Source organism: Carcharodon carcharias, chromosome 2, assembly GCF_017639515.1.
Source record: "Carcharodon carcharias isolate sCarCar2 chromosome 2, sCarCar2.pri, whole genome shotgun sequence".
NCBI lineage: Eukaryota > Metazoa > Chordata > Chondrichthyes > Lamniformes > Lamnidae > Carcharodon > Carcharodon carcharias.
This window is the reverse complement of record NC_054468.1, coordinates 85011416-85027703: the sequence shown is the minus strand read 5'-3', so window position 1 is coordinate 85027703 and position 16288 is coordinate 85011416. Positions and strand designations below refer to the sequence as shown.

Here is a 16288-nt window from a genome sequence, read left to right as displayed (position 1 = left end):
AGGAATTTGCCAGAGTATTTTCTTCTCTTCTTGGCCCTGGAGTTCTCTCACTTTGTTTTGCCTCTCTCTGGGTTACTGGGCTTTGGGAGTTGGCAGGGGGAGGGTGTAAGTCATTGGTCTCGATGCACCGGGTATCATGAGTATGGAGTAAGCTCGATGGACCAGCTGGCCTCTGCCTGCCAGTCATCGTCATATGTTAAAGGCACTACACAAGTGCAAGTTATTGTTTAGAGAAGGCATTAGTCTCCACCTTGTCATCATAGTACTGATTTTGAGTACAGCCCAGTGCCAGGTGAAGTGAGACCTTTTATCCTGTTGCATTTCGGAACAATGAGATGAGCTTCCCAATGTAACCATGTGCTGCACTTCTGGTTAGATTATGGTCAGGATTTTATGGCCCCTCCTGCCCGGCGGGATATTATGGTCCCACCGAACTGAATGGAGATTTCAAATGGATTGCCGCAACATGTGCTCAACTGGCAGACATGTTCCAGCTACTGCTAACTTCATCAGGCTCTATATTTTGGTCAGTCCAGGCATTTGAATCAACCAAGCATTAGTCTCCTTGCTTCTGTTAATTAATTAGATAATTAATGAGTTAATTAGGGGCCTGACACCTGTAGAAGGCTCTGCCACCCCCATCCCTCAGGAAATTAAACCCCAGTGGACACAGCAGGAACAGATCCTGGCTTGCTCACACTCAGGGGTCGTCAGAGAAAGGTACACAGCAATGGGTCTGAGAAAAATCAGTGTGAGCTTCAGGAAAATCGTGAGCCCTCCCCCTACCCCTCAGATATTTCATTTAGCAGAGTGTTCAGGGATAGTTTGAGGAGGAGCCAGAAAGTATTTGTAGAAGAGTGCAATGTTTCTGCATCTTTGAAAGGATTTAACATTGAGCTGCTCAGAGTGGCAACGTCCAAGGGACTGATGAAATGGAGCTGAAGCACATCACTACGTGGCTGAAAGGGAAAAGCCTGCATTAGATATGAAGTACTGATTGATCCCTGAACAGACAGCACCCGAGAGTGGGCCATCAGATCTACCGAATGGCCGTGGCTGTCCTACGCATCATTAATCTGCTACACAGCTGGTGAGTAGCACGTTACAATAACAGGATGAAGCTTCCTGGCATAGGAGCCATTCAACAATTGTCCTGCAGCTCTCAAGAGTACAGCCTTTCACACAGAGGGCTCTTCACATTTCCTGACCAAAGCAATTTGGTTTGGATTTTATTCACAGTGACAAATGGAATTGGATTAAAACAAGGTTGTTCATTTCCTATCTTTAGGCACACTTTTTTTCTCCTTTATGGAATAGTGGTGCAGGATTAGCAGGTGGATTAGCAACCTGTTGAACTATGTCACAAATACTCCAAATTCTGGAGTCGGACTTGAACCGGAATTTCTGGCCCAGAGGCAAGGCTGCTACCTCCTGAGCCACCAGACCTCGATTGGACTTGTGTCATATTAAATAAGAGGGTGGATTAATACCATTGCTTTGTATTAGTGGAGCAATGTCATGGTGTTGAGCTTGTGGGTCCCTCCCAGCCCTCACTCAGGTATCGCTTTCTCACTGCATGATGATTAAACATCACGTCAGGCTCACCCTCAACAACAGCAGCTCAGCTGAGACCATGAGCTCTGACAGCTTCTTTGAGAACAATGTTTTCCAGCTGGTAGTGCTTGTGAAGTTTCGTGCTGGACCTTTTACTCACATTCACCCATTATCTCTATAGAGATCCAGACCACCATGAGCCTGGGGGGTTGGGGGGAAGTTGGCTATGGGACAAAAAGCTGCTATTAAATTTACCAGCTTCAAATTGTACCGATAAAACCCCAAAGCATAATGAGCATCTCCTCCACACATACACGCACCTTTTAAAGAACAAGCTTGTATTTATATAGGACCTTTACAACCTCAGGATATCCCCAAGTGCTTTACAGCCAATGAAATACATTTGAAGTTTAGTTATTGTTGCAATACAGGAAACACAGCAACCAATTTTCACACAGCAGGCTCCTGCAAACATCACAATGATAATGACTATATAATCTGCATAATTAAAAACAGATTAATATTGACTTAGTGATAACCTTTGGCCAGGAGGCTGGGGAGAAACACTCCCTTGTTCTTCTTTGAGATAGTGCAATGAAATCTTTACTGGTAGACCAGGACCTCAGTTTGAAAGGAGTCACTGGGCAGAGAGCAGGCATAGGAGTCCTTCTGTCTCCCCTTTCAAAGCCAGCAGCAAAGTGAAATGAGTTGACTCATAAGGAATGTGTACAGTGAATACTAAATGTATCAAAATTGCATTGAAGCACCCCAGATTGCAATATGATCTATGTTGATAACTTGAATACCATTGCACTGTTTGAAATAACCATATTGAAATATCTGTAACGTTTGTTGATTGTATTGGAGCGCCTCATGATCTATGTGGAACAGTTGAATATGATTGCACATTTTGTAATGGCCATTTTGAAATGTTTTGTAATGAATAAAGTATATTTTTCCAAAAAAAAACTCAGCCCAGAGCGTGGAATGAATCGTGTAGTCGTTCACCTTTAAGAGCTGCCGGTGCAAGCTCTGAACTAATGCATCCTTACCTCGGGGTGTGAGCCATGAGGAGTTTCAAACATGTCAAGTCGCCCTTTGCTGCCGCATAGTGAGCCGGCACCGCCCCATTGTCCGTCTCCAACATGGGGTCACATCCCTCAAGCAGCAGCCACTGCACTGTATCTGGCCGGCTAAACCGAGCTGCCAAATGTAGAACAGATGCACCATAGTCATCGCGGTCCTGAAGGAGAAATATTTTGATCAGCGTCTTTCGCAAAAAAAAAACCCATCCGTGTACAGGTCAAGTTAATAGCTCTAAGGCATGTAGAAGAATCCTGTTTTTGCTGATTGTTAAGCTCTTGTGGAAACTGCGCTCGGTTGCAATCCAGCTCTTGCACGGTGAACTGCAGCACAAGATTACTCCTAACTAAGCATTCGGCTGGTAATGACTCTTTTAATTACTTTTCTTAATTTGAACCCGACCTAATTTCAGGCTCCTCGGCTCATTATGATTTGCTGCACTCTCCAAATCTTCACTACCCAAATACCAATTCACATGGAGAAACTGAGGGACGGGTGTCCCGACATCAGCAGCGTCAACAGTCCAAAGGCCAGGCAGTAAACCATCACTCAGGACGCTTAGCTTCTAATGTCCCCGTGGACCCTTTTCATTACCTGCAATAAGTTACGATGTCCACTGCCAGACTATTTACATGTCAGGCAGATTACACCTCTTCATTGCACGTATCCTATGGAAGAGATTGTGTGTACCAGCTGCAAACTCTGTGTGAAACGGTTTTATTCGCCAAAAAGTGAATTTCCTCTAAATTTACTGTTTTCTACATTCTGGCAAATCCTTTCCCTAATCAATACTCTTACATTTGTCTAAGTTTAAGGCTGCACCCGTTTACTGTATAGTTTTTGACTATTTTTAAAAAATCATTCTGACATATATTGTCAGAATAGTTGCCTTTGAGAAGATGGCGTTGAGCTGGCTGGAGTGTAACTCTTTCGAGTACAAACCCTTTCCCATCTGTTTCAGATGAAGTTACATTGTTTCCAATTGTGAGATTTGAACTCTTGATACTCTTTTGAGTAAACCTGTTTCCATCTGTTTCAGATGAAGTTACATTGTTTCATAGTTTGCCATTGTGAGATTTGAACTCTTGATCTTAGGGTTACAAACCCAGTACCATAACCACTTGGCTATTTAGGCCAAGTCTGGCTGGAGTGTAGGTGCACCGAGCCACTTTTTACCTTTATTCTTTCATGGGACGTGGGTGTCACTGGCAAGGCCAGCGTTTATTACCCGTCCCTTATTTTCCTTGAATTGAGTGGCTTCCTCGGCCATTTCAGAGGGCAGTTAAGAGTCAACCACATTGCTGTGGGTCTGGAGTCACGTGTAGGTAAGACCAGGTAAGGAGGGCAGATTTTCTTCCCTAAAGGACATTAGTGAACCAGATGGGTTTTTACCACAATCGACAATGGTTTCACGGTCACCATTGCTGAGACTAGCTTTCAATCAGATGTATTAATCGAATTTAAATTCCACCAGCTGCCCTTTGAACCCGTGTCCCCCATAGCATTAGCCTGGATCTCTGGATGATTAGTCCAGTGACATTACTACGACACTGCCGTCATTTTGACCCAGTGACCATGAGGGAAGCAGACTTGTATCAACTCTTTATGCTGTCGAGTACTCAAATCAGCACGGAACCTTTCAGTGTAAGTACTCCCAGTTTCTGCAGCCTCTCCTCATAACTCGGTGCCCAATCCAGGGCAATTTTCCTTCACTTCACCCTCCCCAATGCCTTGGAAACTTTCTCATAACACTGATCAGATCTGGATACAGTACTCTAGGTCGGGGCAGTGCTCAGTGCACCCACACTGAGAATATCGAACTCTGCCGATTTTTGCTGCCGCAAGTATTTACCCATCAGAATCTCCAAATCCCTCTCCTCTGACATTAATTTATACAATCATTCTTTGTTATCTTCTCCCAGTCTCCTGGTTTTGCACTTATCCAAAACAAGTTGTCGTTGGTCAGCCCAGTTCCCCAGCCTGTACAGTTTCGCTTGCACTTATTCCTAATCGTTTTCAGTCCCTCCCAGTGTGATAACCACCTGTGTTGTTTCTCTCTCTTGTTCCAAGTAATTCATGTACATCAGAAGAAGCACCAGAACCGCTACAGACCCCTGACGCCACCCACCAACCCACAAGCTGCCTCCTTCGATACCCATTGAACTGAACATCTAACCAGTCTTCCCTCCTTCAGCCAAGCCTGGATCCAGTTCAGAAGCGCCCCACTCATGCCCAGCTCTCTAACCTTCCAGGCAAGTCATTTTGGCAAAATCTTTGCTTGTATCCGAAAGCAACAGCATCCAGTGAATTTGTCGGGAATGGTGATTAAATCTAAAATCCACAGGCCCAACCCCCATTTCTGAACGTGGTTGCTTGAACATAACCCTATACAACTTGTGTTGTAGCTCCTGTCTAATATACACTCCCTGTATATCTGCCATATCAGTAATGTACAGCTCCTGTGTGTAGGGTACAGATCCTGTATGTGTACTGCCTAGTTCCTACATATAATTTACACTCCCTGTATATCTTCCATACCAGTAATGTAAAGCTCCTGTGTATAGGGTACAGATCCTGTATGTGTACTGTCTAGTTCCTATGTATAATTTACAATTCCGGTCTATCTCCCATACCAGTAATGTACAGCTCCTGCTACGTATTGCTGACCCTCTGCCTGTTATTTACAAGCTGTGACATTAAGTTGAAGCGAGAATCTTCGTCCCTGGAATAAGTAAATAAATGTTGTTGGGTTTATAGCTGTGTACATCGTATCCCTCTCAGCAGCGCTGTCAGTCACTCACATGAATGTCACAGCCAGCAACGCGGCTCAACCACTGGAGCGCCGCTAGGTTCCCGGTGGCGGCCGCATCGTGAGTGGGAGTCGCTCCGTTTTTGGCTCTTTTGTTCGCCGGCAGCTTAGCCTGGGTGATGAGGAATTTCAGACAGTCCAGCCTGCCGGCCCTGGCTGCGTGATGGACCGGAGTGGCCCCCAGGTGATCCTCGATGCTGTCGTTCAGCGTGCCACTGGCATCCAGGCTCTTCAAGGTTTGTAGGTCCCCATCTTTGGCAGCGAGGAGGGACCGGTGAGGAACCATGGCGGTGCGCAACCATCAAACATTTGCCCTTGTGCCGGCTCCTGTCCCCAAGTGAGAGGTTGCTTCTGTCAGCAGACAGACACAGGAGAGCTCTGTTACCGGATCGGGTGTAGTCACGTACTGAGGTTAAAGGTACACAGTGCAATGTTCAGCCCGCAATAAACTACGCTAAATTTGCACTAACTCCTGCCATCCAGCTGACAGCGGCAGCCTTCTTGACTAACTAATCGCCCATTGTCTGATTTTTCTATCTGATCATTTTCCTAAGTTGTAGCCAATGGATCTTGTCTCTATATATCACCTTTCTGTTCACCACCACCACCACCCCCCCCCTTCCTGTGACAGACTGCTTACCTGTCAAAGCAGATGGCAGGGGGACAAGAGGTAGAGAAGCTGCTGCTCATATTTGCCAAGCCTGAAGCAAGCAGCAGAATATGGTGGCTGGGTGCCAGGGGTGGCAGAATGTCCCCTTTAACTGCACCTTTTCATTCATTTGTGAGATGTGGGCTTCGCTGACTGCCCATCCCTAACTGTCCTTGAGAAGGTGGTGGTGAGCTGCCTTCTTGAACCGCTGGAGTCCATGTTGCATAGGTACACCCACAGTGCTGTTAGGGAGGGATTCCTGAGTTCCAGAATTTTGACCCAGAGACAGTGAAGGAACGGTGATATATTTCCAAGTCAGGATAGTGAGTGACTTGGAGGGGAGCTTCCAGGTGGTGGTGTTCCCATCTATCTGCTGCCCTTGTCCTTCTAGGTGGTAGAAATTGTGGGTCTGGAAGGTGCTGTCAAAGGTGCAGTGCATCTTGTAGATGGCATTCGCTGCTGCCACTGTGCATCGGTCGTGGAGGGAGCAAATGTTTAAGCTGGTGAATGGGGTACCGATCAAGCGAGCTACTTTGTCCTGGATGGTGTCAATGTTCTTGAGTGTTGTGGGAGCTGCACTCATCCAAGCAAGTGGGGAGTATTCCATCACACTCCTGACTTGTGCCTGATGGTGGACAGGCTTTGGGGAGTCAGGATTCTCCACAGAATTCCCAGCCTCTGACCTGCTCTTGCAGCCACAGTATTTATATGGCTAGTCCTGTTCAGTTTGTTATGACCAGCTCCCAGGCAAGGTCGCACCAAATTGTTAGGGTCTAGGGTGAGGAGGGATGAACTGGCTCCCTTTCTTTATTCAAGCCCCTCAGCTGGTCGCAACAAGGTTAATTTAAAAAGATCACCTCCCTCGCGGGTACCTTTTCCTAGTCCAAATAAATTTATGTTTTAAAAGGAGCCAATTTGGAAACATAGAAAATAGGAGCAGGAGTCAGTCATTTGGTCCTTCAAGCCAGCCCCTCCATTCAATATGATGATGGCTGATTTTCTATCTCAACGCTGTACTCCTCTCTCCCCATACACCTTGACACCTTTAGAGTCCATTAATCTATCCATATCCTTCTTAAATATATTCAGTGATTTGGCCTCCACAGCCTTCTCTGTTAGAGAATTCCACAGGTCCACCACCCTCTGAGTGAAAAAGTTCCTCCTCATCTCAGTCCTAAATGGTTTACCCTGTATCCTGAGACTGTGACTCCTTGTTCTAGACCCTCCCAACCAGAGGAAACATCATCCCTACATCCCACCTGTCCATCCCTCTCAGAAGTTTATATATTTCAATGAGATCCCCTCTCATTCTTCTAAACTCCAGTGAATTCAGGCCTAGTCGGCCCAATCTCTCTTCATACAACAATCCTGCCAGCCCAGGAATCAGCCTGGTGAACCTTCTGCATTCTCTCTATGGCAAGTATATACTTTCTTAGGCAAGGAGACCAAAAATGCACACAATACTCCAGGTGTGACCTCACTAAGGCCTTGTACAGCTACAGTAAGACATCCTTAATCCTGTACTCAAGTTCTCTCACAATGAAGGCCAACATGCCATTTACTTTCTTAACTGCTTGCTGCACCCGCATGCTTGCTTTCAGTGATTGGTGTACAAGGGCAACCTGGTCCCTTTGTACATCGACATTTCCCAATCTATCACTATTTAAATAATACTCTAATTATAATTCTATTTTTCCTACCGAAGTGGATAACTTCACACTTATCCACTTTATACAGCCATGTATTTGCCCACTCACTCAACCTGTCTAAATCATCTTGAAGTCTCTTAACACTCTCCTCATCGCTCACATTCCCAACAAGTTTTCTGTTATCAGCAAATTTAGAAATATTATGTTTGGATCCCTCGTCCAAATCATTGATATATATTGTGAATAGCTGGGCCCCAAGCACTGACCCCTGCGGTACCCCACTAGCCACTGTCTGCCACTCTGAAAAAGACAATTTTATTCCTATTCTCTGTTTCTTGTTTGCTAACCAATTCTCAATCTATGGCAATATATTACCCCCAATCCCATGTGCTTTAATTTTACACACTAACCTCGTATATGGGACTTTGTCAGAAGCCTTCTGAAAATCCAAATACACGACACCCACTGATCCTCTCTTATCTATTCTGCTAGTTACATCCTCAAAGAACTCCAGTAGGTTTGTCAAACATGATTTCCCTTTCATAAACCCATGCTGACTTTGTCTAATTCTGTTGATATTTTCTAAGTCTTCTGTTATCACATCCTTTATAATAGACTCTAGCATTTTCTTTACTACTGATGTTAGGCTAACTGGTCTCTAATTTGCTGTTTTCTGCCCCCTACCATTTTTAAATAGTGGGGTTACATTTGCCACCCTCCAAACTGCCAGGACTGTTCTAGCCTCTACAGAATTTTGGAAGATGAAAACCAACGCATCCACTATTTCCATGGCCACCTCCTTTAGCACCCTGGGAATTTATCAGCTTTCAGTCCCATTAATTTCTCCAGCACTATTGTTTTAGTAATGCTAATTCCCTTCAATTCCTCCTTCTCACTAGACCCCTTGGTTCCCTAATATTTCTAGGAAGTTATTTGTGTCTTCCTCCATGAAGACAGAACTAAAGTAGTTGTTTAATTGCTCTGCCATTTCCTTGTTCTCTATTATAAATTCTCCCATTTTGCACTTAAGGGAGCTACATTTGCCTTCACTGATCTTTTTCTCTTTACATACTAATAGAAGTTTTTACAGTCTGCTTTTATGTTCCCTGCAAGTTCACTCTCATACTTTATTTTTCCCCTCCTAATCAATCTCTAGGTCCTCCTTTGCTGAATTCTAAACTCCTCCCAATCCTCAGGCTTGCTACTTTTTCGAGCAACTTTATATGACTCCTCTTTGGATCTAATACTACCCTTAGTTTCTTTTGTTAGCCATGGTTGAGCCACTTTTCCTGTTGTGTTTTTGCTCCAGAAAGGAATGTATAATTGTTACAATGTATACGTTAATTCCTTAAATAATAGCCATTGCCTATCTACTGTCATATCTTTTAATAGAGGTCCCCAATCTATCTTAGCCAACCCACACCTCACATCTTCATAGTTTCCCATGTTAAGATTTAGGATTCCTAGTTTCAGATTGGACTACTTCAACTTCCATCCTAAGGAAGAATTCAATAATGTTATGGTTACTGTTCCCTAAAGGGCTCCACACAACAAGATGATTAATTAACCCCTTCTCAATGCAAAATCTAGGATAGCCTGTTGCCTAGTCAATTCCTCGACATACTGGTCTAAAAAAGCATCTTGTACACACTGCCACAGTATTATTGCTAATTTGGTTTGTCAAGTCTAACTGTAGATTGAAGTCACCCATGATTATTGTAGCACTCTTGTTATATGCATTTCTCATTTCCTGTTTAATGCTGTCCCCTACTATTTGGAGGCCAATAGAAAACTCCTGCTAATGTTTTCTGCCTCTTGTTGCTTCTTAGATCCAGACTGAGTCTACATCTAGATTTTCTGAGCCAATATCCTCTCTCACTGTTGCACTGAATTCATCCTTAACTAACAGTATCCCTCTTGGATATTCAGTTCCCAGCCTTGGTCTCCGTGCAGCCATGTCTCCGTAATAGAAATCATATTGTACCTGCTTACATCTATTTGTGCTGTTAATTATCTACATTGGGCCTGAATGCATGGAGCATTCACAATAGTGTCTTTAGACTTGTCTTTTTAACATTTTTACACATTTTTTTTGCTCTATGGTCCTATTTGTTGCTAGCCCTTGTTTCCTCTGCCTTCCAGTTTTGCTTTCTACTTTTCTGTATTTCATTCCTTTCTTTGTTTTCCTCTCTTGTGTCTCCCCACTCAGGTTCCCAGCCCCTCCCAATCTCATTTAAACCTTCATCCATAGTGCGAGCAAATACCCCTATGAGGATATTGGTCCTGGTCCCGCAGGGGTGCAGCTTGTACAGACCGCATCTTCGCCAGAATCGGTCCCAATGCTTCAGGAATCTAAATCCCCCCTTCCTACACCATTTCTGCAGCCATACATTCATCTGGTCTATTAGCTTTCTTGAGTCAAAGAGGGAGTTTATTAGTTATTAAAATGTGAGAGAGAAAAATGCAACACACATAAACACAAATTAGAAATGAGAAGTGAGTCCAGAAATAAAAGTTAAAAAGATACATGTATCAGTCTTTGGCTGGCCTGTGAGGGGTAAATGATGAGACGTTGTGGCCATTAAGTTGGATGATTCCGGTAGAGCTGACTTTGGCAGTTGAGCAGTTGGTTTGGAGATTCTTGGTTCTGCAGGTTAGCTGAAAGGAGTTGTCCTGTTTCCTTTTCAACTGTGGCTTTGCTGACTTGTGACTTGCCTCTAGCAATCAGGGAGAGAGACTTTTTTACCTGCAAATGCAAGGATGCCTAGTTGATGTACTTCAGCTATGACCTTCACGGTACACCCTTGCACACCAGGCCCCTGGAACATCAAAATTAGCACACAGAGACCAAGGTTGAAGTTGGATTTAAACCCCTTTTCTTGGGTATTCCTGGTAGGGAAAAAACAAACATGTCTTTTGCCCAGATCTGCTTTCTTTTCAACTTACATCATGCCCATAGTCTGGGATATAACTCAGAGCAGATTGTTTCAGCTAAGATGGTAATCAGCCTTCGTTATCTCTGCAACAATAGGAGATTACAGTTCAGTTTTTGCATAGTATATTTTTCTTTGATGTGTCTCAGTCTAGACCTTGACACATTTTCAGGTGTGACATTCCTTTCTCTGGACTAGTTGGTCAAGTGTAATCCACGTAGGAATTTTCCAGCAAGTAATTTCTTTGCGGTGACAGCCAGCTTTTGCTTGTATATCCTTTGTTTAAAAAACATATGTCTTACCTAAAAGTTCAATATGTCCGTAAGTAATTTGGGGCTATGATCTGTGGCCATGACAAATTTCTATTCAATGGAGCCCCCAGGATGTTGATAGTGTGGGATTCAGCAATGTAATGCCATTGAATGTCAAGAGGAACTGGTTAGATTCTCTCTTGTTAGAGATGGTTATTGCCTGGCATTTGTGTGGCAGAAATATTACTTGCCATTTATCAGCCCAAGCCTGAATAATATCCAAACCTTGCTGCATTTGGATATGGACGTCTTCATTATCTGAGGAGTTGTGAATAGCACTGAATTGAATACAATCTTTATCAAATATCCCCACTTCTGACCTTTCGATAGATGGAAGGTCAGTGACAAAGCAGTTGAAGATGGTTGGGCCTAGGACACTATTCTGAGGAACTCCTGCAGTGATGTCCTGAGACTGAGATGGTTGGCTTCCAACAACCACAACCATCTTCCTTTCTGCCAGATATGACTCCAACCAATGGAAATCTTTCATCTGATTCCCACTGAGGTCGTGAAAGCAGATTTTAGGGAATTAGAAAGTAAATTAAAAAGCAGGACCTCAAAAGCAGTAATCTCAGGGTTACTCCCAGCGCCACGTGCTAACGGGCATAGGATTAGGAGGACTGAGCGATTGAACACATAGCTGTAGCATTAGTGCAGCTGTGAGGGCATCAGATTTCTGAACCATTAGGAATGGTTCTGGGGCATGTGGGACCTGTACAAGATAGACAGGCTACACCTTAACAGGACTGGGCCTAATATTCCCACAGGGAGATTTGTTAGTGCTGTTGGGGAGGGTTTAAACCAGCTTGTCAGGGGAATGCGAACCTGAGGGGTCACTCAAATTGAAAGGAAGTACAGCTGGTTACAGGAAGCAGAGAAGTAGCAAGTGAAATTAGAAAGCAGGCAAAACAAAAGCGAGCATCAACTAGGCTTAGAATGTGGAGTAATGTCAAAAAGACAAAGTTAAGGGCACTCTACCTGAATACATGCAGCATTCACAACAAGGTACAATAGAGGTAAATGAGTATGATCTAATTGCCATTCTGGAAACGTGGCTACAGGGTGACCAAGACTGGGAACTGAATATTCAAGGATATTCAACATTTAGGAAGGGCAGGCAAAAAGTGAAAGGAAGTGATATTGCGCTGATAATAAGGGATGGGATCAGTACATTAGTAAGGGAGAATCTCACATCGGAAGAAGAAAATGTGGAATTTGTTTGAGTGGAGCTAAGGAAACAGCAGGGGACAGCAAACATTGATAGGAGTTGTTTACAGTCCACCAAACAGTAGTGGTAGTGTGGGGCATGGTATCAATCAGGAGATTAAAGAAGCATTAAGCGTGGGTAATACAGTAATCATGGGTGACTTCAATCTGCAATGTCGTCAGCGGCAGTCCCTCAGAATCGAGGATGATGTCCATCAGGCTTGGTAAGACTTCAGATGACAGAGGAGCCCAATTCTGGATCCACATGTTCTTCCACAGTGGGAGCACATTTTTGCACAGGGGAGTGGAAATCACAGCTCTGGGTTGGCTTCCCTCTCCTTCCTCTGGCGCCGCCATTCTGCCTCACTGTCAAGTCGCTGAGCTTCAAAGCAGCTTGTGCCTTGATGGACCAGGTGATGCCAAGCCCCGAGTGACCGGCAGCATTCTCCTCCCAGCCAGTGGTGTTAATGTATCCGTGCTTTAGGGCAACTTTGAGCGTATTCTTATATGTTTTCCTTTGGCTGCCCTTTGAGCATTGGCCAGTGGAGAGCTGTGAGAAGAGAACCTGCCGAGGGAAGCGGTTTTTGGGTATCCGGAAGCAATGGCACATCCATCGGAGTTGGTTCTGCAGGAACAAGGCTTCAATGCTGGTAGATGCAATTATATAGAGGATGGTTGCATTAGCCCAGCGGTCCTCCCATCCGATCCCCTCGGATTCGACACAAGCACCACTGATGGAAGCTCTTAAGCATCTTAAAGCGTGGCCATTAGTCAGTCCATGTTTCACTGCAGTAAAGAAGGGTGATCAACAAAACAGCCTTATAAGCCAGAACCTTTGTAGACTTGCAAAGATCCTTGTTGTCAAAGACACGTTGACATAGCTTGAAGAAGGCAGCATTGGCACAGTTGACTTGGCGCTGGACTTCCCCATCGATGGTAGTCCGTTAGGAGAGGTGGCTGCTGAGATAAGGGAAGTGCTGCACATGCTCCAAAGCCATCCCATCTACGTGGATGGCATGGGGGATGTTCAACTGGCCTGAGGAAGATTGGTAAAGGACTTTCGTCTTGGTGATGTTTAAGGGCAGGCAAAGCCTCTTAAACGAGGTGTTGAAGAGGTCAAGCGTCCTTTGCATGTCCTGTACAGAGTGAGCCATCATGCAACGGTCATCTGCAAACTGAAGGTTGTGGATGTCCACGGTGGTGAGTTTTGTTTTTGCCCAGAAGTGACCAAGGTTGAAGAGCTCTCATCCAGCCAATACTGAACGCTGACACCAGGTGATACATCATCTCGGATGAGGTAGACAATGACGGTCAGGTAAATGGTAAACAAGATTGCAATCACACAACCTTTTTTGACCTTGGTCCAGATGTGAAAGGTGTCAGTTTCAGGATGGTGGTGGTCATGTTGTCATGCATGTAGCATGGGTAATATAGTAAACATGGGTGACTTCAATCTATATATAGACTGGATGAACATAATTAGCAATAATGCTGTGGAGGACAAGTTTCTGAAGCGTGTTAGGGATTTTTTTTTATAGAGCAGCATGTTGAGGAACTGACTAGAGAACAGGCTATTTTAGATCTAGCATTATGTAACGAGAAAGGGTTAATTAATAATCTTGTTGTAAAAGAACCTATGGGGATGAGTGACCATAAATGATAGAATTTTACATTGTGCTTGAAAGCGAGGTATTTCAATCTGAAGCCAGGGCATTAAATTTGAACAAAGGAAATTATGAAGCTATGAGGGATAAATTGGTTGGGGTGGGTTGGGAAAATACATTAAAATATATGATCGTACTCAGGCGATGGATAGCCTTGAAAGAACTATTACGCATTTTACAGCAATTATACATCCCTTCAAGGCACAAAAACCAAAAACCCAAAAAGGAAAGCCATGGCTAACAAGAGAAGTTAGGATTGCATAAAATTAAAAGAAAAGGCCCATAAAGTTGCCAGAAATAGTAGTAAACCTGAAGATTAGGAGCATTTTAGGATACAGCAAAGGAGGACAAAAAAACTGATAAAGAACTGGAGAATAGAACAAGAGTCCAAATTAGCAAAAAACATAAAAGCTTCTATAGGTATGTAAAAATGAAATGTTTGGATAAGACAAATGTGGGCCCATTATAGGCGGAGTCAGGGTAACTTATAATGGGGAATAGAGAATTGGAACAGAAAGTAAATGTTACTTTGTGTCTGTTTTCACTGAGGAAGATACAAGAAATCTCAAAAGAGTTATAGGTCCAAAGGATTAGGGAGAATGAGGAATTGAAGGAAATTAGTATGAGTCAGAAGGATGTATTAGAAAAATTAATGGGATTGAAGGTTGATAAATCCCCAGGACTTGGTAATCTATGTCCCAGAGTGTTGAAAGGGGTAACTATGGTGATAATGGATACATTGGTGATCATCTTCCAAAATCCTATAGATTCTGGAACAGTTCCTGCAAACTGGAAGGTAGCAAATGTCACCCAACTATTTAAGAAGGGAGGGAGAGAGAAAATGCAGACCTGTTAACCTTACATCAGTAGTAGAGAAAATGCTGGAATCTATTATAAAGGATGTGATAAATGGACATTTAGATAATAATGATCTGATTAGGCATAGTCAACATCGATTTATAAATGGGAAATTATGTTTGGCAAGCCTGTTGGAGTTTTTTGAGGATGTTACTAACAGAATTGATAAAGGGGAGTTGGCGGATGTAGTGTACTTGGATTTTCAGGAAGCTTTTGATAAAGTCCCCAACAGGAGGTTGTGATCAAAATAAAAGCACCTGGGATAGGAGGCAATATTCTGGCATGGATTAAGGATCGGCTAACCAGCAGAAACAGAGAGTAGGAATAAACGGGTCATTCTTGTGTTGGCAGGCTGTGACTAGTGGAGTGCCTCAAGGATCAGTACTTGAAGCCGCAGCTGTTCACAATATGTATCAATGATTTGGATGTGGGGACCAAATGTAATATTTCCAAGTTCGCAGATGACACAAAGCTAGGTGGGAATGTGTGTTGTGAGGAAGATGCAAAGTGGCTTCAAGGGGATTTGGACAGACTTAGTAAGTGGGCAAAAATATGGCAGATGGAGCCTAATGTGGAAAAATGTGAGGTTATCCACTTTGGTGGGAGGAACAGACATGCAGAGTATTTCTTAAATGGTAAGAGATTAGAAAGTCTAGTTGTACAAAGGGGCCTGGATGTCCTTGTCAGTAAGTCACTGAAAACTAACATGTAGGTGCAGCAAGCAATTAGGAAGGCTAATGGTGTGTTAGTATTTATCACAGGAGGATTTGAGTACAGGAATACTGAAGTCTTGCTTCAATTGTATGGAAGCTTGGTTAGACCGCACCTGGAATACTGTGTGCGGTTTTGGTTCCCTTAGCTTAGGAAGGATATTATTGCTAAAGAAGGAGTGCAACAGGTTCCTGGGATGGTGGGGCTGTCCTATGAAGAGAGATTGGAAAAATTGGGCCTGTATTCTCTGGAGTTTCAAAGAATGAGAGGCAATCTCATTGAAAACCACAAAATACTTAAAAGGATAGACAGGGTAGATGCAGGTAAGAGGTTTCCTCTGGTTGGGGAGTCCAGAACCAGGGGACACAATTTCAAAATAAGGGGGAGGCCACTTAGGACCAAGATGAGGAGAATTTTTTTTTATTCAGAGGGTTGTGATTCTTTGGAATTCTCTACCCTAGAGGGCCGTGGAAGCTCAGTCACTGAGTATGTTTAAAGCAGAGACTGACAGATTTCTAAATACCAATGATAAAAAGGGATATGGGGATAGTGTGGGAAAAAGACATTGAAGTGGATAATCAGCCATGATCGTATTGAATGGCAGAGCAGGCTGGATGGGCTGAATGGCCTACTCCTGCTCCTATGTTGCTATGTACCACCCAGCCCGAGTGTGAAAGGACAGTGTCTGATCCACTGTCCCACCCAGTCCCAGATTGTGAAAGGACAGTGTCTGACCCAATGACCCTCTAGTTCACTGTGCCTCATTCAGTTTTTGTGATGATTATCAAGTAATTACAGGAAGAAGCAGGAGTGAAATTGTTTGGTATTTTCACCATTGCCTCCCTCACAATAAGGCTGAGA

General features: G+C 43.8%; 1 protein-coding gene across 1 annotated transcript in view; it reads right to left on the bottom strand.

Annotated features, from left to right (window-relative positions):
• Positions 1 to 5732, bottom strand: part of LOC121287722 (espin-like protein) — a 76912-nt gene extending 71180 nt beyond the window's left edge. Inside the window, exons 1-2 of the mRNA XM_041205623.1 lie at positions 5439 to 5732; positions 2607 to 2797 (exon numbers count right to left, since the gene is read on the bottom strand). Of these exons, the coding sequence (XP_041061557.1) occupies positions 2607 to 2797; positions 5439 to 5732 (485 nt within the window). The remainder of the gene's footprint in view (positions 1 to 2606; positions 2798 to 5438) is intronic.
• Between the last annotated feature and the right edge of the window lie 10556 nt (positions 5733 to 16288).